At 38.5% G+C, this 23,981-nt stretch overlaps 1 protein-coding gene and 1 long non-coding RNA gene across 3 annotated transcripts in view; both read left to right on the top strand.

Moving 5' to 3' along the window:
- Positions 1-1,413, top strand: part of LOC6506180 (bifunctional heparan sulfate N-deacetylase/N-sulfotransferase) — a 54,398-nt gene extending 52,985 nt beyond the window's left edge. Inside the window, exon 6 of the mRNA XM_001958359.4 lies at positions 261-1,413. Coding sequence (XP_001958395.1) covers positions 261-363 — 103 coding nt within the window. The 3' untranslated portion in view covers positions 364-1,413. The remainder of the gene's footprint in view (positions 1-260) is intronic.
- A 17,010-nt stretch (positions 1,414-18,423) lies between these two features.
- Positions 18,424-20,190, top strand: LOC6506182. Of its 2 annotated transcripts, XR_004310922.2 has the most exons (4): positions 18,424-18,911; positions 18,966-19,038; positions 19,098-19,752; positions 19,824-20,190. It is a non-coding gene; the product is annotated as an uncharacterized LOC6506182 (long non-coding RNA). The 2 variants fall into 2 exon arrangements; XR_004310921.2 differs by having other exon boundaries at positions 18,966-19,752.
- Positions 20,191-23,981: the final 3,791 nt, after the last annotated feature.

Consider the following 23,981-nt stretch of genomic DNA (forward strand, 5'->3'; position numbering starts at 1 on the left):
TGGTTAGATAAATTTTAATTTAGAATGGAAGCTTCTCTACACCATCACCGGAGTAAACCCTTGAGTAAAATATTTCAAAAACTTAGCTGGGAGGGATTTCGGCGGGATCTTATCCCGCGTATGATCTGCATAACAGTTCTGTCTGATTCTGTCTGCGGCTGAAACCGCGCAATTTGAAATTCTAATTGCTCCCCCACCATTCGCTTGCTTTTATTCTTTGCACTGATGGAATGTATCTTTTTCTCCTTTTTCCCCTGCAGCTACTATCTGAATCACAACACGGCGCTGGTGAAGTTGCTCAAAAAGCTCGGCTCGCGGCCCATTCCTCAATGGCTCAAAGACGACTTGTCCACGGGCACGTGATAGCAGCTGTTCCCGGGAGGATTAGGAGGCGGGATGGCAATGGGAGTGACAGGCGGCGCAGGAGGCGGAAGAGGCGTAGGTGAAGGCGGAGGCGGAGGCGGAGGCGAAGGAGGCATTAAATATCGCAAATTGCGTGCAAAACTCAGGAAGCAGCTGCATTGGCTGCATCGTCTGGCGGCAGTGGCGGAGGCGGAAAACGTTGAGAACTCGTCGTCCCATCTGACAGGATGAAAACACGGCAGATACACCACGAGGAAACAAAAATTCTAACCATAAGCTGCAGATGTAGAAAAAAAGATAGAATAGAATTAGAAAAAAGAATCCGTAACATAATTAGTCGCTTTTAACGTGCATAAATCCGTTTTGTTTGTTGCTGTTGCAGCTAATTAATGTCCCTGCAGTTGTCAGCTAAAGTTGTACAGTCAGTGGTGTGGGAGTGTGTGTAAATAGGCATGTGTGTGTGAGGATGTGCGCTATAATGTCGTCTGTTTGCGCATTATTAATTATCATAAATAATATCATGAGGCATCATGAATAAATGCATAAATGCGCTTTGTTAGTTGTTTAATGTTTATTAGTTCGTAATGGAAAATTAAGCGCCTAATTAAGTTTACGCATAATGCTCTGCTCTTTCGTTATTACCTCAATTACACAAATTCAGCTCTCGGCGTCCTAAAGACTTTGATCAGAGCACTATATCTAAACCGTACATACATGTGTATATCCCACGGCAGCTGAAAAAATGAATAAAATATCATTTGTGGGGGAGAGAATTTTATTTAAATCCATGCCAACATTGTGAAATCGTTCCAATAGTCCGCGAGTGCTACGTAATCCATTCAAATTTCTAATTTCTAGATTTAAACTAAGGCTGCCCTACGTCCTAAGTGTACCATAAATGTGTTTAGCATTAACCTGTAATATTTCAGTTGCGTACTAATTTAATTAAGCAAAGCTCTAATGTATAGTTGGATAAATGCGTAAATGTAAACTAGTTCAAGTTTAGATTGGTAATACGACAATAATAAAAGCGAAAATTATTGCAAGTAATGGTTCGTTATTATTTATTATTATCTGACATGGATGATGAAATGCCTTTTTGGCCCACAATTTAAGATCTTCCGCGTCCCCATCACAAAATCTTAAAATAAAGAGAATTTCAAATCGCCAATGTTGAAAAATGTTTCAAAATAAGAACCAGTTTTTTTTCAAAAAAGAGCCTAGACACATTAGTATCGGATAAGACTAGCGCGCCATCTGCTGGAAAATGTTAGAATTAATAATTGTCCCAAACAAAATCAAGAGCCACCTAGTGGGCCAGAATCAGTATCAGTTAGGATTAGCGCGCCATCTGTGGGAAAATTTTGGTGGAAATCACATTAGCTGTTATAACTGCGGGTGGAAAAAACGTCCGACGCACACCAGATTCGACTCACTGTTTTCGACTTTTGGAGCCCCCTGTGGAGTAACATGGAAACATCGATAACCCCCAACTTAAGAATGCTAGCTATCGTATCGGTTAAATATTACAGAAATCACCGAGTTAACAAAAAAGTAAAGTGCCACCTATTGAAAGGTAGGTGTCTCTGACTGAACATGCCAGCGCCACCTGTGGGAATTTCTTAGGAAATAACTTGAATTAGCGCCACCTAGTGTTCAGAACGCGCAATAATTTAAAAAAAATTTAAATTTAAAAAATTTCAGGCCGAGCTTCAAAAATCTGGCCACATTTTTTTTTATATTTTTTCGGCCGAACGCCGTCCATTTCCAACACTTTTTTTTCCAAATTTCCAACACTTTTTTTTTTTTTTTTGAATTTGCATTTTCAAACGTGCGCGCGAACAAATCAATCACCAATTATGATTGTGATGTTGATCGTGTTGCTCAGAATCGAGTGGGTGTGTTGTAACGTGTAACGGTAGGAGCGAGGGCACGCTTTAATTTTCCGGCTCTAATTTTTTTAGCGTGCTGCGACAAAAAAAAATAATCAACCAGGAAAACTGTGAAAATTTCTAGAGAGCTCAACGATAATTTCAGAAAAACTAGAAGAAGGGGGAAGAGAAAGAGGTGAGAAATGAAAAGGTTGCGATACTCACTATTTTTAATATTTTATCTATTTATTTAACATTTTTAGATTTTTTTATTTCTGTCACCTCTTTATCTATGTTTTTAGCACTGAGTGTGCACGATCCCTCGATGGGATTGATTGGGCACTCCGCGGGACACTAGGTCTCCAAAGGGTTCCTATTTTTCCGGTTGGCTAAATATAAAAAAAAAAACCCAAAAAAAAATCAAAATTTGTCTTTTTTTTCCATTTGAAATTTTTCTTTGGCTTCAGCCGCCAGTACAAGACAAAAAGTCCTTCAACCACTGGCAACCTCGCCAGCTTGTGGACTGCCCTCCTGCTCCCGCTGCCACTTCGACCGCGCCTTGGGTCCTGACTGAGGGCTTCAGGCGAGTTTGAAACTCAATTCAAACCCAGCGTTTTGAAGAACCTGAGTTACTTCAGACTTAATGAGGTCAATTGCATTTTTGACACCATCTTTTATTTCTGAAGAACCGATTTTTTCATGGCCAGAGTCATCTGAAAAAAAAACATTAAAAAATACATAAAATTTACATAATTTACTTTACAAAACTGTTTTCAAGTAAATTATTTGAAAATGTCCTTTTAAATTTGAAACTCCCGCGCAAAATACCTTCCTTTTCGCATATTGTGATGGTGCATTCTAAGCGGGCCTGAAGGCACGCTTGGGGCTTTGAGTAGAAAAAAACACATTTTCAAGTAATGTATATTTATTTTATTTTTTCTTATGGTATTCTACAAAACAGTTTTTATTCGCGCTGCAGAAAAAATTTAGACTGCATTTCGTGAATATGCATTGCGTGTTAGAAGTTTTACAGTGCATGCAACTTCTTTTTCCACTGTTTCGATCCAACCAATGTGGGAAATGGTTTAGCTATAATATTAATTATGTAATAAAAACACGTCTTGCGGGATCTGATATGATAGTTTTTGCTCTGATATGATAGCGTCCCATTAGGCCGTCCATGAGATCTAGGCCGCCCATGTGAGCATTATACTCATGCACAATTTGGGGACAATCAATTATAATGTGTCGCTTAGCCTTTCTGTCAAAGCGAGAAGCCTTCGCAGTTCCTTCACGAGGGTTTGTCTTTTCGAATGGCTTTACGCCCACATAGGTGGACAAAAAGCGAACAGACTTCCTGTCTCTCCAGAGTACATTGGTTATATCGACACCATTTGAGGACCCAACGTAGTCGAAAAACTCCTTGGCAATTGGTTGATGGCAATATCGTTTGGTATTTTGCCATTCGGGATACGGTTTTCTGGCACCGTGCCAAGGCTATAAATTATGTGATTCTTAAATCTTTCTACGGTTTGTGTTAAGCGCGATACAATGTTGGCTGAAGCACCAAGATGGGGTGACAGAGTATTATAATTTTGGTCAAAAGTGTGCAACGCAGTGAAGGAGACATCTCCGACCCTATAAAGTATATATATTCTTGATCAGGATCACCTCCTGAGTCGATATGAGCATGTTCGTCTGTCTGTCGGTTTCTACGCAAACTAGTCTCTTAGTTTTGGAGCTTTCGAGTTTGAAACTATTTGGCCAAATTATCTTGTCTACAAAATTTCATAAGGATCGGTCGAATATATCATATAGCTGCCATATAACTGAACGATCGGAATTGGCATAACTTTGGTGTTTTTTAAGTTAGAAAGATGGGACTTGGTAAAGATTCTATTTTGGGCAAAATAATCTTATTTGAAATTTCATAGGGATCCGGCAACTATATTCAATAGCCGCCATATAACTGAATGATCAGAAATGGCACAACTGCAAGGGTATATCAACTTTGGCTCCGCCCGAAGTTAGCTTTCCTTTCTTGTTATATGCAATTTTGTACATAATGCAACCAACAATAAACTTTTAGCGCGTGAAAAGAGCTTTCCAAAAAGGTACCATGAACCGATGCGACGAATATAGGTAATTAATTTAAAAATCACGGTTTAAAAGTATAGAAAGATTAATTTCCAACTACAATTTTAACGTTTAAGATCGAAAACTTAAAGCAATGGGTCGTGGCAAACACTGCGTACTAATTATAGTTTTTTTTTATTACATTTAACATTAAATTGCTAAATATAACCATAGTTCTGAGAGAATTTGCTTGAACGCTCCTATTATTTTGAGAAACCCATATTGGGTGTTATTCCCTTTTTTTTTAAAGTATGTATTTAATGAAGTAACTTTTTTTTAGTTTTAATTTCTTTAATACAAGTCATATTTGATAAAAAAAAAAAAAATTTTAAATTCAATTCGTATTGACATATACACTTTTTTGGCATATTAATCAATTTAGATTTTTTTTTTTTGTTAAATTTAATAAATTATTTATTATATTTAAAATAAGATTAATTAATCATTTTCGTTTTCGCATTGTCTTGAAATCAAAATTAAAATGTATTTAATTTAATTCAACAACAAGAAAAATATTTTAATACAATTTATTTAACTAAAATATTAAATCTTAAAAATTGCATTGATTTCGTTTTTGTATTGAAAAAATAAATTTTTTGTAATGGAAAGTACTCAACAAAAACTTAATTCCGTGACTCTATTGACTTGAAAAAAAGATTAAATGTCAAAGTTAAAAGCATTCGCCGGTTGGAGGAACGTTTAGAAGGTGGATCACTTCCTCTAAACAAAATCGAGCTAGAGACCAGATCGAGCAAATAGATGTTGGATGATTTCGAGCCGAGTTGGAAGAATTAGGAATAACTTCCAGGTGTCAAATCTGTGCAAGATCGCACCATAAACTTCTGCACCGATTTACAGTGACTGAAAAGAACTTGGCGTTACAACCACCCACACAAAATCCTCCTCCAGCGTTAACAAATGATGGCCCTTTTTCTTCACATGCTTTGCATGCGTCGTCTGTAGAAAGGGTTTTGTTAGCAACGTCGATCGTAAGCGTGGAGAAAAGACCCGTCTGAGTCCTTGAAATTTTGCAAGCTCAACACCGTTACTTATGGCACTGCACCAGCCCCATTCCTGGCCATAAGGTGTTTGAAGAGGTTGAGTGAATCCGCGAAAAATACATTCCCTCGAGCTGCTAAAGTTATTGGGTCTGACTTTTACGTCGTCGACATGTTAACGGGTGCTGGTTGCGTGGAGGAGCTAAAGACAATTAAAGCTGACGGCGTGTTATATAGCCGTTTAGCGCTCTGAAGGAACACACACACTATATACAACAAAACTTTCGTAAAATGTGGCATTTAACCCACTTCTGCGAAGGAACAGGCACTCCAATTTTATGTATAACACAAGAGATATATTGTAACTCACACCTTCCTTATGTCCAGGCACCCACCCAACATTTAATTATTGTCCTTTTCGCGGACAGATTGTAAATAAAACTACTACTGAATTATACAAAAAAAAAAAAAATATCGCCATTTAGCAGGGGCAGTTCCAGACAAATGTGCATCTAATGGCGATGCAATCTATTTATTAAGAAGCCAGGGACTGCCTGTCATCTACGATCTCTGCCACCTTGTGGATAAGTTGAATTCAATGGGTCACGTCGACATTATTTTGCGACACAGTGGAAAGGACAGTGCCGAAAACATTACAAGCTCGATATGAGAACGAGGTATAAATAACTAGAATAATAAATAATTTTAAATTTTTTCGGCTATACAATATTTTCTAAGAATTATTTTCAAATTACACTTACACAGGGTGTTACGAGGACACAGGTTGTTACAAGTTACACAGGGTTACACATGCAAAATGGGTTTTTCTTGGTGCACCTATTTTTTTATAAAAGCCTATTCTACTGGGAGTCCATCCAGTCAGAAGCCACTGGTGGAGTACAAAAGCCGGAGCAAGAAGGAATTTTTTTTTCTCAACAATTAAAGTTGAAGAAGCCAAAAAAATATTCACCTATATAACTAAAAAATAAATTGTTTTTCTAATATTTTTTTGGGGGGACTTTTTAATATTATTAAAAATTCTAAATATTTAACATATATTATTAATTTTATTATATTTCATATTATTTATATACATATATATTATTCATATTATTAATTTTTAAATAAATCTTATTCATATACTTTCTTTTTGTCTGTTTCTGAAAATTTAAAACCGGTGCATTGAGACAATTTAACAATTTTAACAAGTAGATCAAAAGTAGTTTAGAATTAAGGCCACCTTAAATTCCCATTCCTATTCCTAATGCTATGATAATATAAAATCACTCTTTTTCGCACCACCTTTGAGGTAGAATGATAGGCGCGTTTTTTTTAAGTGGGTTCCCGTTGGCGTCAGCCAGATACTAGATCTGCAAGAGCTCACCCTCAGCAGAGTACGAGGAGAAGCCACCGGTGGAGTTGTAGGGGTATTTGCCCTCGGGCTGGATGTCAGCGGCGCTCTTGACCACATAGGCTGGCTGTAGGTGGCAGCGGCGGAAGCTCAGGCCAAGACGGCGGAGGCGATGAGCATCTAAAATTGCATAACAAATAATATATATATTATTTTAAGGTTGTAGATTTCTTTATATCCTTTCAACTTACAAACGAGGAAATTAAAACTGAACCTCGGAATACGTTCCGACTTCATTGATCCTTGTCTTTTAATTCCATCCATTTTTTTCTGTATTCTGCATGGAATATATTTGGTACGAATTTTTTGCCGCTTTCACCACTGCAAAATCTAATATGGTTTCCCTTTGCAGTTTTTCCAATAAATGGACTGTGTTGGAAATAACGGGGTCGAGGTCTTCTGTCCAAGGTCATACCCAGATATTTGACAGTTGGGTTTGCAGGTATTAAAGTGCCACCGAGACTGACTCCGGGACAGTCGCCTCTCCTTAGTGTAAAAGTCATCTGGGCTGATTTGTCGTGGTTGACGGCAATGTTCCATCTACGAAGCCACGGGTCGAGTATGTCAAGCTGGCGTTGGAGACATGCAGAAGCCTCCTCTGGCAAGGATGCAGAGGCCAACAATGCAGTGTCGTCTGCGTATGTAGCAGCTAAAAGGCCCTCCTCTTCAGCTACAGGCATGTCGGCTGTGTAGATGGTATAAAGAATGGGGCCAAGTACCAAGCACCCATGGATGCTGCAGCTTGCAGTATCGCTGGCTGTGCCCAAAACCTTGGCATCGGTAGCACTGCGGCACATCGTGGAAATTGCGCGGAGGTTCAACAGTGACTACCGAGTGACAGACTCTCTTAACGTCGAATATCTCATTGTTGCTGGACGGCTCCAGATTGACGAAGAAGATAGACAGCGGAGTCTTAGAGATGTGCCCTACGGCATTGTGCACATCTCGGACCACGTGTCCTTGTCGCCGGAAGTCCTCCTTAATGTCATCAACGTCTGTGGTGTGATGCAGGCCCTGTCTTCTTTGGGCTGGAACGTGTAGTATCTTTTCCCGGCACTATCGAGGTGGGACTTTACAGCAGAGTACGACTCTTTGTCCGGCATCATCACCCTCACCTGGTTGTCTCTAGCGGCTTTGTATGAAAAGTCCTTGTTTTTGCCCACAATGCCCTCGATGGAGGAAATTAGGGCCGCGATGTTTGTGACATCTGGGACGAAGATCGGCGGAGGCTTGAAGGCCGTTTCGGCAACCTTGTTTTTCCTGTATTTGTGCCCGGCACAGTCGACGTCCAACTCACTTTCGCTAGAGCCCATCACGGTCTCCTCCACATCGTCGCTATCGTCATCATCTGAAGAGAAGGGAGCGAAATAGTTGTCTCCTAGCTTAGCTGCCCTGTTTAGTGCATCCAATTTGGCTCGAGCTGCTGCACTAGTGCTGGGTTTTTCGTCATCTGACTTCCTGGCTGACTTCCTTTTAATTTCCCCAGGCTCGGCGGAGTCGCTGGAGTCAGTACTGGCAATTCTACCGCTGGCCCTTTTTCTCGAAGGTTGAGTAGACGAACGTGGCGATCCTTGCCAGTCCATCCTTGGGCTTGGGAGCGAATTCGAATTTATCGATACCGATATATTTCAACCGGTTAAAAGTTTATACGATATAGTATTAAACACTTTCACTTATCACTTATCAAACCAAATTTTATTTCCAAATTTTACAACTTTTTTTTTTTTTTTTGCCAAACAAAAATTTTTGGCTCAGACGAGCAAATGTTACTCAGACGAGCTCCGGTTTTCACCTGAATATTGAAACAATATTATTAAGGTAAGAAACAAATCAAATTCCATAGACTACTTGTTTTTTTTTTTTTTACAAAATTTTACAAGTTTTTTTTTTTTTTAGAAAAATTTTTAACACTTTTTGTATATTTTTTGGGAGCACTTTTTAAACCCATCCAAATAGCTTGACATATAAATCAAGCCATAGGGTCGTGCAGTACATTCTGGACGCTTTTGAAACCAGAAAGTACTGCATGGCCGTCATGCTGGACGTCAAGCAAGCCTTCGACCGGGTCTGGCATCCCGGACTCCTCTGCAAACTTAAGACAGCCCTGCCCCGCCCATACTTCATATTCTTGAAGTCATTTCTAGAAGATCGGAAATTTGCGGTTAGATGCGGCGAGGCCATCTCAGAGTACAGAGTGGTTCACGCAGGAGTGCCCCAAGGAAGTGTTCTTGGTCCAATGCTCTATAATCTTTACACGGCTGACCTCCCCGTTCTACATAGGCCTAACATACTTGCAGCAACATATGCGGACGACACCGCCTTCCTTACCACCGCCGACACCGCCTTGGGAGCAGCCGAAGTAATGCAATTGCAGCTGGACCTACTCAGCGACTGGCAAAAGAGATGGAATATTGAAGTTAATAATGAGAAGTCCACCGCCACCACATTTTCTCTCTGCCAAGGCAACTGTCCTCCAGTGTACCTCAACGGCTCCCCAATCCCGCAGGAAGATAATCCCAAGTACCTGGGGTTCACCCTTGACAGGAGGCTCACGTGGAGGCCCCATATTATAAAGAAAAGAAAACAGGCAGAAGAGAGACTTCGATCCTTCCTCTGGCTTCTGGGTAGAAGATCTAAGCTGCGAACCTCCTCGAAACTCCTCATATATAAGGCCGTAATACGCCCAATCTGGACGTACGGAATACAGCTCTGGGGCACCGCAAGCAAGACGAATGTCCGAAGAATTCAAACATTTGAAAATAGAGCCATTCGAATCGCCACTGGGGCCCATGTCTATCATGACAACCGCACCATCCATGAGGTTCTCAATTTTCCTTGGGTCAAGGACGAGATCCAGAGAAGCAGCGCACGATACACGCAGAAGCTACATGACCACCCGAACCTGTTGGCCAACTCCCTGCTGGACAACAGCGACCGGCCCAGAAGACTGAAAAGGACGCACCCGCTGGACCTCCCCAGGATATCATAACAATAATCAACCACCATAAATTAAGCTAAATTTCTGCCCTAATTAAACTCTAATCTAGTTCTCCAATTAATATGTAAATTATCAATAAGTGAAGTTAATGTCATAACATTTAATGGTTGTCCCTAAGCAAAGTTTAAAATAAACGTTACCCTGCTATCAAAAAAAAATATAAATCAAAACTACTACAATAAAATGGCACGAGTTTTTAAGTGTGTAAACAGCAAAAGCTGTTTGTGCTATATTTGCGGACTATTTATACTGAAGAAGGAGAGAAGGCCCATTAACAAAAACATAATGAAGTTATATAAAGAAGCATTTAATGAAGAAATTTCCGATCAAGACAAAACATGGGTACCGCATTTTTGTTGCAATACATGCAGGATAGGATTGAGTAATCATCAAATTGCGTTTTTGGTACCATCTAGATGGAGGCAGCCAACAAATCACCAAGAGGATTGTTACTTTTGTTTAACAAAGATTCTTGGGCACAATCAAAAGTCTAAAAAATATATAAAATATGCCAATGTGTATTCGCGCACAAGTCCAATAAAAAGATCTTCAGTGCAAAGTTCCAAAATCAAGTATGAATACGATGGCGAATCCGAGACTGGGCGTGAAGAGGACGAAGATTTTAAATCATACTCCATGGCTCCGGAACTCATCGATCAAATGACCCTCAACGATTTAATAAGAGATCTAGATTTATCCAAGGAAAAATTTATTCATCATTTTTCTTGACCATCTCTAAAGGGGGTAAAAATTTGTTTAAATAAATATATATTTATTAATTGAATATAAATCATATCTTACTTGTCTTATAAAAAAAGGAAGATTTTCGTTTAGAGTTTTTTCGTCGGTACTCATTAAACGATTCTCTAATTAAATTCCAGCAATAAGTCTGCCAACATTGAGGTACTCCATTTTCCCTGGTATCTTCTTTCCATAGTCGCTATATCCTGGTGAAATCTCTCACCCTGCTTATCGCTCACCGCTCCCATGTTATCCGGACAGAAGTCCAGGTGGGAATCCAAAAAATGAATCTTTAGGGACATATTCACTCCTGTTTCTTTAAATGCTACAAACATTTGCTGCACTTCAACTGCGTAATTTTCTGATTTTTTGTTTCCCAAAAAATTTCTTATAACATTGTTGATGCAGTTCCAGGCTAGCAACTCTTTGTTATTTAAAACATTGAAAAAAATCTTCTTGAAGTTTTTTAATTTCGGGACCAATAAAAATTCTTTCCTTTATTTTGGCTGTGCTTATTTTTGGAAATTTCGTTATTAAATATTTTACAGCGTCACCATCTTTTTTGACGGATTTGTTATGTTTGTAATTTGTAATTTAATATGAAGCGCTGGTAGTATAATTGATGTTGCATCAACTATGGGATCGTATTTGATGTTTTTTTCACCAGGAATATTGATGGTTCTAGAATGCCAAACGCGTTGATTATAATGTTGCCGTCTTGCGCGACTATCCCATTCACAAAGAAAGCAACAATATTTGGTGTATCCAGCTTGTAAACCCATGAGTATAGCAACAACCTTAAGATCTGCACATATAGTCCATTTAAATTTTGTATGGTCGATCAGTGTCAGTATCGACTTAACAATATAGTACGTTTCTTTAAAATGAGGACCATATGCTAACGGAATTGATGGAAGCATATTACCATTATGAAGCAGAACCGCTTTTAAGCTGCTTTTAAGCATCTATAAAAAGCCTCCACTCCTCGCTTACATGATCGTAACCGAAAAATTTAAAAAGGCTCAAAATGTCATTGCAATATATTAGGCCACTATCGTCTTTTGTAAAAAATTCGTAAAATCTTGTATACAAATTCTACAACTCTGTGACCACGTGCTTTTAAGTTACAAATTTTTAAGTGATACAACCTTTGGGTTTTTTCACAATATGGAAAAAAAGGAGTTTCGTGTCCTGATTAAGCAGTGTTTTTTGATCGGAAAAAATACAGTAGACGCAAAAACTTGGCTTGATAAACATTACCCAGATTCTTCTCCGGGAAAATCAACCATCAAAGATTGGTACAATGAATTTAAACGTGGTCGTGTGGACACCGAAGACGCTGAACGCCAGAAAATGTGGCAAAAATCCGAAAAATGGAAAAACGTCCATATATGGCAAAGAAGAAACCACTGTTTCATCAGTATAATGCACCGTGCCACAAGTCTATGGCAACAATGGTGAAGTTGAGTGAATTGAGGTTCGAACTTCTGCCGCAACCTATTCTCCAGATATGGCTCCCAGTGACTACTGGCTTTTTTCAGATCTCAAAAAGCACCTCCAAGGCAAGAGATATCGATCAAATGGGGTAATTGTCGATACTGAGACCTATTTTGAAAGTAAAAGTTCATCTTTCTACAAAAATGGCATAGAAAGGTTGGAGGAGCGCTGGACTGAGTGAATAGCCGTAGATAAAAAAAATAATTTTTTAAAAAAGTGTTTTTCCTTTTTAGGCCGGGAACTTATTGAACGGTGTGATATATAGACGTTTGGTCTCAAAGAAAGTGAAATAGATATTTAAAAAACCTTTTCAACTGTTTAAAGCACGTTTTAATATCTTTCTTAATTATAAAGTTATGAATTTTTTAATTAACAAAGTTTTTTTAATTTTTGGACGTAAGCTTAAGGTATTTCAAAAAGTTGTAGAACGATAGTTGCTCATATGATAGTGACAAACATTTTCAAATTTTTTTCAGGATTGTTAAGAAAAAAATAGTGCAAACAGACAAACCGACGCACACTGGCTTCATTTTAGTGATTAAAAATATGGAGCAGTTAAAATTTTGCATGGAGGAAAAAAAATTAATAAATTAAATGATAATTGATTAACTTCGACTCCACCCAAAGTTAGCTTTCCTTTCTTGTTTTAATCCTCTAAGACGTAAGCCTGCCTGAAGGCACATATTACGTTTTTGGCCCTAACAAAAAAAACGAATAGCTTTTAATCGTTTAAATAATTGATTGGCGGTTGATAAAAAGCATATTGAATTATAAATCTCAGCTTTCAAGATCTCTGAAGCTCTTAACGGGACTTATGTTTAGTTATGCTTAAATTTATGTGATTGTTTCTGTTTATGGAGTGATTTTACTTAAAAGAATTATAAATATTATAGAAAATGGCAAACTGGGTTCGGTATAACTATTTGTATTGTGCGATTCATTCGTATACGCATACCGCTTTGAGATCTACAGCGATGCAGGTGATAATGTGGTCTTACCTGGTCACCCCATCTTGGTGCTTCAGCCAACATTGTGTCGCGCTTAACACAAACCGTAGAAAGATTTAAGAATCACATAATTTATAGCCTTGGCACGGTGCCAGAAAACCGTATCCCGAATGGCAAAATACCAAACGATATTGCCATCAACAAATTGCCAAGGAGTTTTTCGACTACGTTGGGTCCTCATATGGTGTCGATATAACCAATGTACTCTGGAGAGACAGCAAGTCTGTTCGCTTTTTGTTCACCTATGTGGGCGTAAAGCAATTCGAAAAGACAAACCCTCGTGAAGGAACAGCGAAGGCATCTCGCTTTGACAGAAAGGCTAAGCGATACATTATAATTGATTGTCCCCAAATTGTGCATGAGTATAATGCTCACATGGGCGGCGTAGATCTCATGGTCGGCCTAATGGGACGCTATCATATCAGAGCAAGAACTAGGGATCCCGCAACATGTATTTTTATACCCTTGCAGAGGGTATTATAATTTTGGTCAAAAGTGTGCAACGCAGTGAAGGAGGCATCTCCGACCCTATAAAGTATGTATATTCTTGATCAGGATCACCTCCTGAGTCGATATGAGCATGTCCGTCTGTCCGTCTGTCTGTTTCTACGCAAACTAGTCTCTCAGTTTTAGAGCTATCGAGTTGAAACTTTGCACACATCCTTCTTTTCTTTGCAGGCAGTATATAAGTCGGAACGGCCGGGATCGGTCGACTATATCCTATAGCTGCCATATAACTGATTGATCGGAAATGCCATAACTTTGGTGTTTTTTAAGTTAGAGGGTTGGGACTTTCCACACATGTTATATTTGACCAAAATATCTTATGTACAAAATTTCATAAGGATCGGCCGACTATATCCTATAGCTGTCATAGAACGATCGAAATTGGCATAACTTTGGTGCTTTTTAAGTTAGAAAGATGGGATTTGGTACAGATTTTATTTTGGGAAAAACAATCTGATCTACCAATTTTCATAAGGATCGGCCGACTATATACGATCCGCTATATATCTAATAATATAAGATGCGTGGCGCCACCTAGCGGACTGCGACTGAACTGCAAGGGTATATCAACTTCGGCTCAGCCCGAAGTTAGCTTTCCTTTCTTGTTTATCACCTAATTGATGTTATACTTAAACCATTTCCCACATTGGTTGGATCGAAACAGTGGAAAAAGAAGTTGCATGCACTGTAAAACTTCTAACACGCAATGCATATTCACGAAATGCAGTCAAATTTTTTTCTGCAGCGCGAATAAAAACTTTGTAGAATACCATAAGAAAAAATAAAATAAATATACATACATTACTTGAAAATGTGTTTTTTTCTACTCAAAGCCCCAAGCGTGCCTTCAGGCTCGCTTAGAATGCACCATCACAATATGCGAAAAGGAAGGTATTTTGCGCGGGAGTTTCAAATTTAAAAGGACATTTTCAAATAATTTACTTGAAAACAGTTTTGTAAAGTAAATTATGTAAATTTTATGTATTTTTTAATGTTTTTTTTTTTCAGATGACTCTGGCCATGAAAAAATCGGTTCTTCAGAAATAAAAGATGGTGTCAAAAATGCAATTGACCTCATTAAAGCTGACGGCGTGTTATATAGTCGTTTAGCGCTCTGAAGGAACACACACACTATATACAACAAAACTTTCGTAAAATGTGGCATTTAACCCACTTCTGCGAAGGAACAGACACTCCAATTTTATGTATAACACAAGAGATATATTGTAACTCACACCTTCCTTATGTCCAGGCACCCACCCAACATTTAATTATTGTCCTTTTCGCGGACAGATTGTAAATAAAACTACTACTGAATTATAAAAAAAAAAAAAATATAGCCATTTAGCAGGGGCAGTTGCAGACAAATGTGCATCTAATGGCGATGCAATCTATTTATTAAGAAGCCAGGGACTGCCTGTCATTTCCGATCTACGATCAATGTCGACACGTCGACATTATTTTGCGATACCTGCTTAAACAATTTGTATCAATTTGTATTTGGATAAAATAAAATCCATTAAAACTAAAGTGAAAAGGACAGTGCCGAAAACATTACAAGCTCGATATGAGAACGAGGTATAAATAACTAGAATAATAAATAATTTTAAATTTTTTCGGCTATACAATATTTTCTAAGAATTATTTTCAAATTACACTTACACAGGGTGTTACGAGGACACAGGTTGTTACAAGTTACACAGGGTTACACATGCAAAATGGGTTTTTCTTGGTGCACCTATTTTTTTATAAAAGCCTATTCTACTGGGAGTCCATCCAGTCAGAAGCCACTGGTGGAGTACAAAAGCCGGAGCAAGAAGGAATTTTTTTTTCTCAACAATTAAAGTTGAAGAAGCCAAAAAAATATTCACCTATATAACTAAAAAATAAATTGTTTTTCTAATATTTTTTTGGGGGGACTTTTTAATATTATTAAAAATTCTAAATATTTAACATATATTATTAATTTTATTATATTTCATATTATTTATATACATATATATTATTCATATTATTAATTTTTAAATAAATCTTATTCATATACTTTCTTTTTGTCTGTTTCTGAAAATTTAAAACCGGTGCATTGAGACAATTTAACAATTTTAACAAGTAGATCAAAAGTAGTTTAGAATTAAGGCCACCTTAAATTCCCATTCCTATTCCTAATGCTATGATAATATAAAATCAGTCTTTTTCGCACCACCTTTGAGGTAGAATGATAGGCGCCTTTTTTTTAAGTGGGTTCCCGTTGGCGTCAGCCAGATACTAGATCTGAAAGAGCTCACCCTCAGCAGAGTACGAGGAGAAGCCACCGGTGGAGTTGTAGGGGTATTTGCCCTCGGGCTGGATGTCAGCGGCGCTCTTGACCACATAGGCTGGCTGTAGGTGGCGGCGGCGGCGGCGGAAGCTCAGGCCAAGACGGCGGAGGCGATGAGCATCTAAAATTGCATAACAAATAATATATATATTATTTTAAGGTTGTAGATTCTTTTATATCCTTTCAACTTACAAACGAGGAAATTAAAACTGAACATCGGAATACGTTCCGACTTCATTTATATTATCCTTCTCTCTTAATTCCATCCATTTTTTTCTATATTCTTTATGGAATATATTTGGTACGAATTTTTTGCCGCTTTCACCACTGCAAAATCTAATATGGTTTCCCTTTGCAGTTTTTCCAATAAATGGGCAAAGATTGCACGGAAAAGTTTTTGGAATCTCTAGGCATTTTTCCATGTGCTCCTGACACTCCCACTTTGTGCGAAATTTCGCATAGCAATATTTGCACTGAGTGGGAGTGCATTGAAAAATTCGGGGCTCTATACCTTCGTCCCTCGGACCTTCTGGAATCATCCAGAAGGAGTTGGAGTTTGATTTTTTGTAAACTCTTTTTTTTTGGGGGGTGGTGACTGTGTTGGAAATAACGGGGTCGAGGTTCGGCTTGAAGCTGCTGGGGTTGGTGGTGTGGGTGTTGGTGCTGCTGCACCTGAAAAAGCCAGTGTCTCTTCGGTTGGTGGGGGTGTTGGTGGTGCTGCTGCTGCACCTGAAAAAGCCAGTGTCTCACCGGTTGGTGGTGCTGCTGCTGCACCTGAAAAAGCCAGTGTCTCTTCGGTTGGTGGTGGTGGTGGTGCTGCTGCTGCACCTGAAAAATCCAGAGTCTCACCGGTTGGTGGTGGTGGTGGTGGTGTTGCTGATGGTGCTGCTGCTGCTGCACCTGACCACCTAATTGTATCTGCCAACAGACGGGCAGCTTCTTGCAATCTTGTTTGGTTAATTTGCTGTGGAGCAGATCCAACGCCATAATAAAAATTATTTCCCTAAAAAAAAGTATCAAACAAGAAAAGGAAAGCTAACAACGGGCGGAGCCGAAGTTGATAAGGAATGAAATCGACTTATATCGACTCAGGAGGTGATCCTGATCAAGAATATATATACTTTATAGGGTCGGAGATGTCTCCTTAACTGCGTTGCACTTTACTTACGAAATAAAAATTCATTTTTGCTATTTTTGTTGGGCTAAAATAAATTCCAAATTGCTTGGCTGTGATGCTGGGGTCTAAATTGAAATCACTTGATTTCTTAAATGAAAAATCAACTGTCATTCTTTTCAAAGATGAATTGTTAGAATACCCTCTAAAATATATTTTCCAAAAATAATGTACATTTTTAAACTTATCGAAAAATAAATGAAAATATGCTAACAATTTTGCTTTGTAAAATTTTTTATTATAATTTAACATGATTGAAAATTCGAGCATACCCAGGAAAATTGAGGAAAAGCTCAAAAAAAAAGTTGCAAGAAAGAGAAAGTTGAGTATCTCTCTCTCGCTCTTATCATCTCTTTCTTTTATTTGACATTTGACACAAATTGGAAAATTGAGTGATTAAAACAAGAAACAATCCGTGAAATTAATAAATTAAATTAAAATAAAAAGGTGAGTAAAAGTAAAAGTGAAATACAAGGGAGTTCAAGTCGGTCGTTTCTGGATCCGCCACGGCAGACACAGGACCATCATTGGGGTCATTGAGAATGGCTCCAATGATGGCTCAATCTCTGAGGAGCTTTGGTGGAAGGTGGTTATTGAGCTGGACGACGGAAAAACCAGGGCAGTGGTGCAGGCAGTAGTCGGCCAACTCATGGTAGCTGCAGGAGTTCAAGCAGCAAAACCTCCGACCCGAACAGGCTGCACAGGACTGAGGGAATAGTGTGAGCCTGACACGAGCATCGCCCCACTCCTCTTCTTGTCCTCGGCGTCCTTCTTGGGGACTATGATTACTAGTGCACCGTTGTCCTTGCCCAACATTCTCAAACTAGCTCTTGAGATGACGGCTTATATCTGGGACTATGGCGACAAGTGGTCCTCACACTAAACGAGGATACCGTTAAGCTCCTGGAAGGTGACGGCAACCTACCAAATTTCAGTAACAAAGACCATGTAGCCGCAGCTACAGAGGGCCCAGGCGGCCCCCTTAGAATATGCTCGATATTTTCGACTCCACTCGAAGTTAGCTTTCTTTTCGTGTTTTAAATATTATTTTCATTGATTTATCATTTCAGAAAGGATGAACATTGATAAAATAACCAGTTTGACGACATTCCGAAACATGGAATTCTCCGAAAAATTTATTGAGTGGGTAGAGAGTCGGAGCTCTACGTACAAAAAGGGAATTTCGGTAATGGGAAGCAACATTCGATTTTTCCTTAATAAGGACGAGCCCTTATTTTTAATATTTGATGAGTTTCATTTAAAGGACATTGCCGTAAGTTATTCACATTTTAATGAATGAACTATTATTAACTAATATACCTTTTTTAGAATGCACAATCACAATATGCAAAATGGAAGGTGTTTTGCGCGGGAGTTTCCAATTTGAAAGGACATTTTCAAATTATTTACATGAAAACAGTGAGTAAATTATGTAAATTTTTCATGTTTTTGTTTTTTAGATGACTTCTGGCCATGAAAAAATGGGTTCATTAGAAATAAAAGATGGTGTCAAAAATGCAACTGACCTCATTAAAGCTGACGGCGTGTTATATAGCCGTTTAGCAGGGGCAGTGGCAGACAAATGTTGCATCTAATGGCTATGCAATCGATTTTTTAAAGAGCTAAGGACTTCCTGTCATCTACGAGCTCTGCCACCTTGTGGATAAGTGAATTCAATGGGTCACGTCGACATTATTTTGCGACACCTGCTTCAAGAATGCGTATCGAAGTCAACATATATGGATAAGATTAAAGATAGTTCAGTATTTTGTGTTTGATATTGGAATTTGGTATTGTGCCCTCATGAAGAGTTTGGGCACACTATATAATAATAGCGCGCTCGTGATGAGTTTGTCGTCGAAAGCCATGGAGTGTGGGAGGGTCTACTGCGGTAAGATATCTTGATTAGGATCACTCTTTTGTCTCTAATTTGTACTTCCACCAGAATAAAACATACATACATGCACGCTTAAACACTTTTGGCTTGTGTTCTAGAGGCGGGTCGCCCCATCGCAGCCGTATGTTAAAGGCAACTCCCACCCGAGTGACGACAACAGTTTTTTATTAATTTTTTTAGGGAAATAATTTTTATTATGGAGTTGGATCTGCTCCACAGCAAATGAACCAAACAAATTTGCAAGAAGCTGCCCGTCTTTTGGCAGATGTATTTAGGTGGTCAGGTGCAGCAGCAGCAGCAGCACAATCAGCACCACCACCACCACCAACCGAAGAGACACTGGCTTTTTCAAGTGCAGCAGTACCAACACCCACACCACCAACCCCAGCAGCTTCAAGCCGAACCTCGACCCCGTTATTTCCATCACCCTCACCACCCAACCCCCCAAAAAAAGAGGGTTTACAAAAAATCAAAATCCAACTCCTTCTGGATGATTCCAGAAGGTCCGAGGGACGACGGTATAGAGCCCCGAATTTTTGAATGCACTCCCACTCAGTGCAAATATTGCTTTGCGAAATTTCGCACAAAGTGGGAGTGTCAGGAGCATGTGGAGACATGCCTCGAAATACCAAAAACGTTTCCGTGCAACCTTTGCCCTTTTATTGGGAAAACAGCAAAGGGGAACCACGTTAGATTTTGCAGTGGTGAAAACGGTAAAATATTCGTTCAATATATTCCTTGCAGAATACAGATAAAAATGGATGGAATTAAAAAACAAGGATAGTATCAATGAAGTCGGAACGTATTCCGAGGTTCAGTTTTAATTTCCTCGTTTGTAAGTTGAAAGGATATAAAGGAATCTACAACCTTAAAATAATATATATATTATTTGTTATGCAATTTTAGATGCTCATCGCCTCCGCCGTCTTGGCCTGAGCTTCCGCCGCTGCCACCTACAGCCAGCCTATGTGGTCAAGAGCGCCGCTGACATCCAGCCCGAGGGCAAATACCCCTACAACTCCACCGGTGGCTTCTCCTCGTACTCTGCTGAGGGTGAGCTTTTTCAGATCTAGTATCTGGCTGACGCCAACGGGAACCCACTTAAAAAAACGCGCCTATCATTCTACCTCAAAGGTGGTGCGAAAAAGAGTGATTTTATATTATCATAGCATTAGGAATGGGAATTTAAGGTGGCCTTAATTCTAAACTACTTTTGATCTACTTGTTAAAATTGTTAAATTGTCTCAATGCACCGGTTTTAAATTTTCAGAAACAGACAAAAATAAAGTATATGATTAAGATTTATTTAAAATAAAAATCTATTTGAATTTAATAATATATGTTAAATATTTAGAATTTTTAATAATATTTAAAAGTCCCCCCAAAAAAATATTAGAAAAACAATTTATTTTTTAGTTATATAGGTAAATATTTTTTTGGCTTCTTTAACTTTAATTGTTGAGAAAGAAAATTCCCTATGGCTCCGGCTTTTGTACTCGACGAGTTCCTTCTGACTGGAGGGACTCCCGGTAGAATATGCTTTTATAGAAAAATAGGTGCACCAAGAAAAACCCATTTTGCATGTGTAACCCTGTGTGACTTGTAACAACCTGTGATCCTCGTGTAAGTGTAATTTAAAAATATTTCTTAGAAAATATTGTATAGCTGAAAGCTAAAATAATAAATTACAAAAATTATTTAAAAATATTTATTATACTAGTTATTCATACCTCGTTCTCATATCGAACTTATAATGTTTTCGACACTGTCCTTTCCACTATAGTTTTAATGGATTTTATTTAATCCAAATATGTTGATTTCGATGCAAATTGTTCAAGCAGGTGACGCAAAAAATGTCGGCGTGACCCATTGAATTCAACTTATCCACAAGGTGGCAGAGATCGTAGATGACAGGAAGTCCTTGGCTCTTTAAAAAATCGATCGCATCGCCATTAGATGCACATTTGTCTGCAACTACCCCTGCTAAACGGCTATATTTATACCCTTGCAGAGGGTATTATAATTTTGGTCAAAAGTGTGCAACGCAGTGAAGGAGACATCTCCGACCCTATAAAGTATATATATTCTTGATCAGGATCACCTCCTGAGTCGATATGAGCATGTCCGTCTGTCTGTTTCTACGCAAACTAGTCTCTCAGTTTTGGAGCTATCGAGTTGAAACTTTGCACACACCCTTCTTTCCTTTGCAGGTAGTATATAAGTCGGAACGGCCGGGATCGGTCGACTATATCCTATAGCTGCCATATAACTGATTGATCGGAAATGCCATAACTTTGGTGTTTTTTAAGTTAGAGGGTTGGGACTTTTCACACATATTATATTTGACCAAAATATCTTATGTACAAAATTTCATAAGGATCGGCCGACTATATCCTATAGCTGTCATAGAACGATCGAAATTGGTATAACTTTGGTGTTTTTTATGTTAGAAAGATGGGATTTGGTACAGATTCTATTTTGGGAAAAATAATTCAATATGCCAAATTTCATAAGAATCGGCCGACTATATACGATCCGCTACATATCTAATAATACAAGATGCGTGGCGCCACCTAGCGGACTGCGACTGAACTGCAAGGGTATATAAACTTCGGCTCCGACCGAAGTTAGCTTTCCTTTCTTGTTTTATAATTCAGTAGAAGTTTTATTTACAATCTGTCCGCGAAAAGGACAATAATTAAATGTTGGGTGGGTGCCTGGACATAAGGAAGTTACAATGTATCTCTTGTGTTATACATAAAATTGGAGTGTCTTTTCCTTCGCAGAAGTGGGTTAAATGCCACATTTTACGAAAGTTTTGTTGCATTCAGTGTGTCTGTTCCTTCACAGCGCTAAACGGCTATATAACACGCCGTCAGCTTTAATGAGGTCAATTGCATTTTTGACACCATCTTTTATTTCTGAAGAACCGATTTTTTCATGGCCAGAAGTAAGGCCAGGGCCGGATTTATGTAAAGTGCCGCCCTGTGCATTATAGAAAATGCCGCCCTTATTATACCCTTGCAGAGGGTATTATAATTTTGGTCAAAAGTGTGCAACGCAGTGAAGGAGACATCTCCGACCCTTCTTGATATCTTGATCAGGATCACCTCCTGAGTCGATATGAGCATGTCCGTCTGTCCGTCTGTCTGTTTCTACGCAAACTAGTCTCTCAGTTTTCAAGCTATCGAGTTGAAACTTTGCACACACCCTTCTTTCCTTTGCAGGCAGTATATAAGTCGGAACGGCCGGGATCGGTCGACTATATCCTATAGCTGCCATAAAACTGATTGATCGGAAATGCCATAACTTTGGTGTTTTTTAAGTAAGAGGGTTGGGACTTTCCACACATGTTATATTTGACCAAAATATCTTGTGTACAAAATTTCATAAGGATCGGCCGACTATATCCTATAGCTGTCATAGAACGATCGAAATTGGCATAACTTTGGTGTTTTTTAAGTTAGAAAGATGGGATTTGGTACAGATTATATTTTGGGAAAAATAATTCAATATGCCAAATTTCATAAGGATCGGCCGACTATATACGATCCGCTACATATCTAATAATTTAAGATGCGTGGCGCCACCTAGCGGACTGCGACTGAACTGCAAGGGTATATCAACTTCGGCTCCGCCCGAAGTTAGCTTTCCTTTCTTGTTATTAATTGAAATTGAAAACTTCCTAAATCAAATGTCGGGGAAACCGTGAACTATATACATAATTATTAACAGATTAAATAAATGTATATCGTTGGTTGAATTCATTTATTGTTTTATGATATAAAAATAGTCACATAAGGTTTATTTCAAAAAAACTAAAACTTGACTTTAGCTAATACCGTAATTATTAATGTCACAATTGTTTTTGTTGACTTCATTGGAATACATCGTTATTTCTTACGGAATTGTAGGATTCCAATTACTTGTTTTAATCAATTAGATTTATTTGTTGAAAAGAAGTTAAATTTTTAAAAGAAGATTTGTGAAAAACAAATTATTCGATACACAAAATTTGTAATTGTAACAAAAGAATACAATATGTACTTGGCGGATTTCTGATACACCTTTCAAATGCAAACACGCCTGACTTTTTTTTGCGCAAACTCGTCCGTAGCTGAAGTGGAACGCGCATCATCACACCCTGTACCGAAACAATGCACATTTATAACCTATAGATACTTTATTTTCAACAATGCTCCGATTTTTCAATAATTGTTATGACATACCACTTTGCTCTGAGACGAGGCAACTCTCATCAATATGTTTTTCGTCTTTCTTTTTGATGAAAAAATTGTGCAATTTTGGAGTTTTGCAAAAAATTTCCTCCTCCTTGTTGGCTTTATCTAAAGCGCGCTTTCTAAAAGCAGCGCCGCTTAATTTTTTTCGCCTGTCACTCATGACTCACAGAATTTACATAATCAACTCAAATGAATAGATAAACATCGAATCAAATTGTTTTGAAAACATTTCTGCTCGAAAGACAACCCAACCTCTTAAAATCGGTCAGTAGCCGCTCTGAATTACCGACGGCTATACGCAAAAATTGTCCAAAAATTATCCAAGTATAAATTTTCTATTTATGCCTCAAATTTTGCCGCCCTGTGCGCGAGCACCGACCGCACATAGTGTAAATCCAACGCTGAGTAAGGCCATGGTAAGAAGATCTCAAAGCGGTATGTGTATACGAATGAATCGCACAATAAAAATAGTTGTACCGAACCCAGTTTGGCATTTTCTATAATATTTATAATTCTTAAAAATAAAGTAAAATCACTCCATAAACAGAAACAATCACATAAATTGTAATGAATTGTGAGGTTATCAGCTAGCAACAAAAGTTGTCTTGGATCCCCAAACGGGCCTCAAGGCACGTATCGCTCTTTCGCTGTCACTATGCTTTTTATACCCTTGCAGAGGGTATTATAATTTTGGTCAAAAGTGTGCAACGCAGTGAAGGAGACATTTCCGACCCTATAAAGAATATATATTATTGATCAGGATCACCTCCTGAGTCGATATGAGCATGTCCGTCTGTCCGTCTGTCTGTTTCTACGCAAACTA

This window comes from Drosophila ananassae, chromosome 2R (genome assembly GCF_017639315.1).
Source record: "Drosophila ananassae strain 14024-0371.13 chromosome 2R, ASM1763931v2, whole genome shotgun sequence".
Taxonomy (NCBI): domain Eukaryota; kingdom Metazoa; phylum Arthropoda; class Insecta; order Diptera; family Drosophilidae; genus Drosophila; species Drosophila ananassae.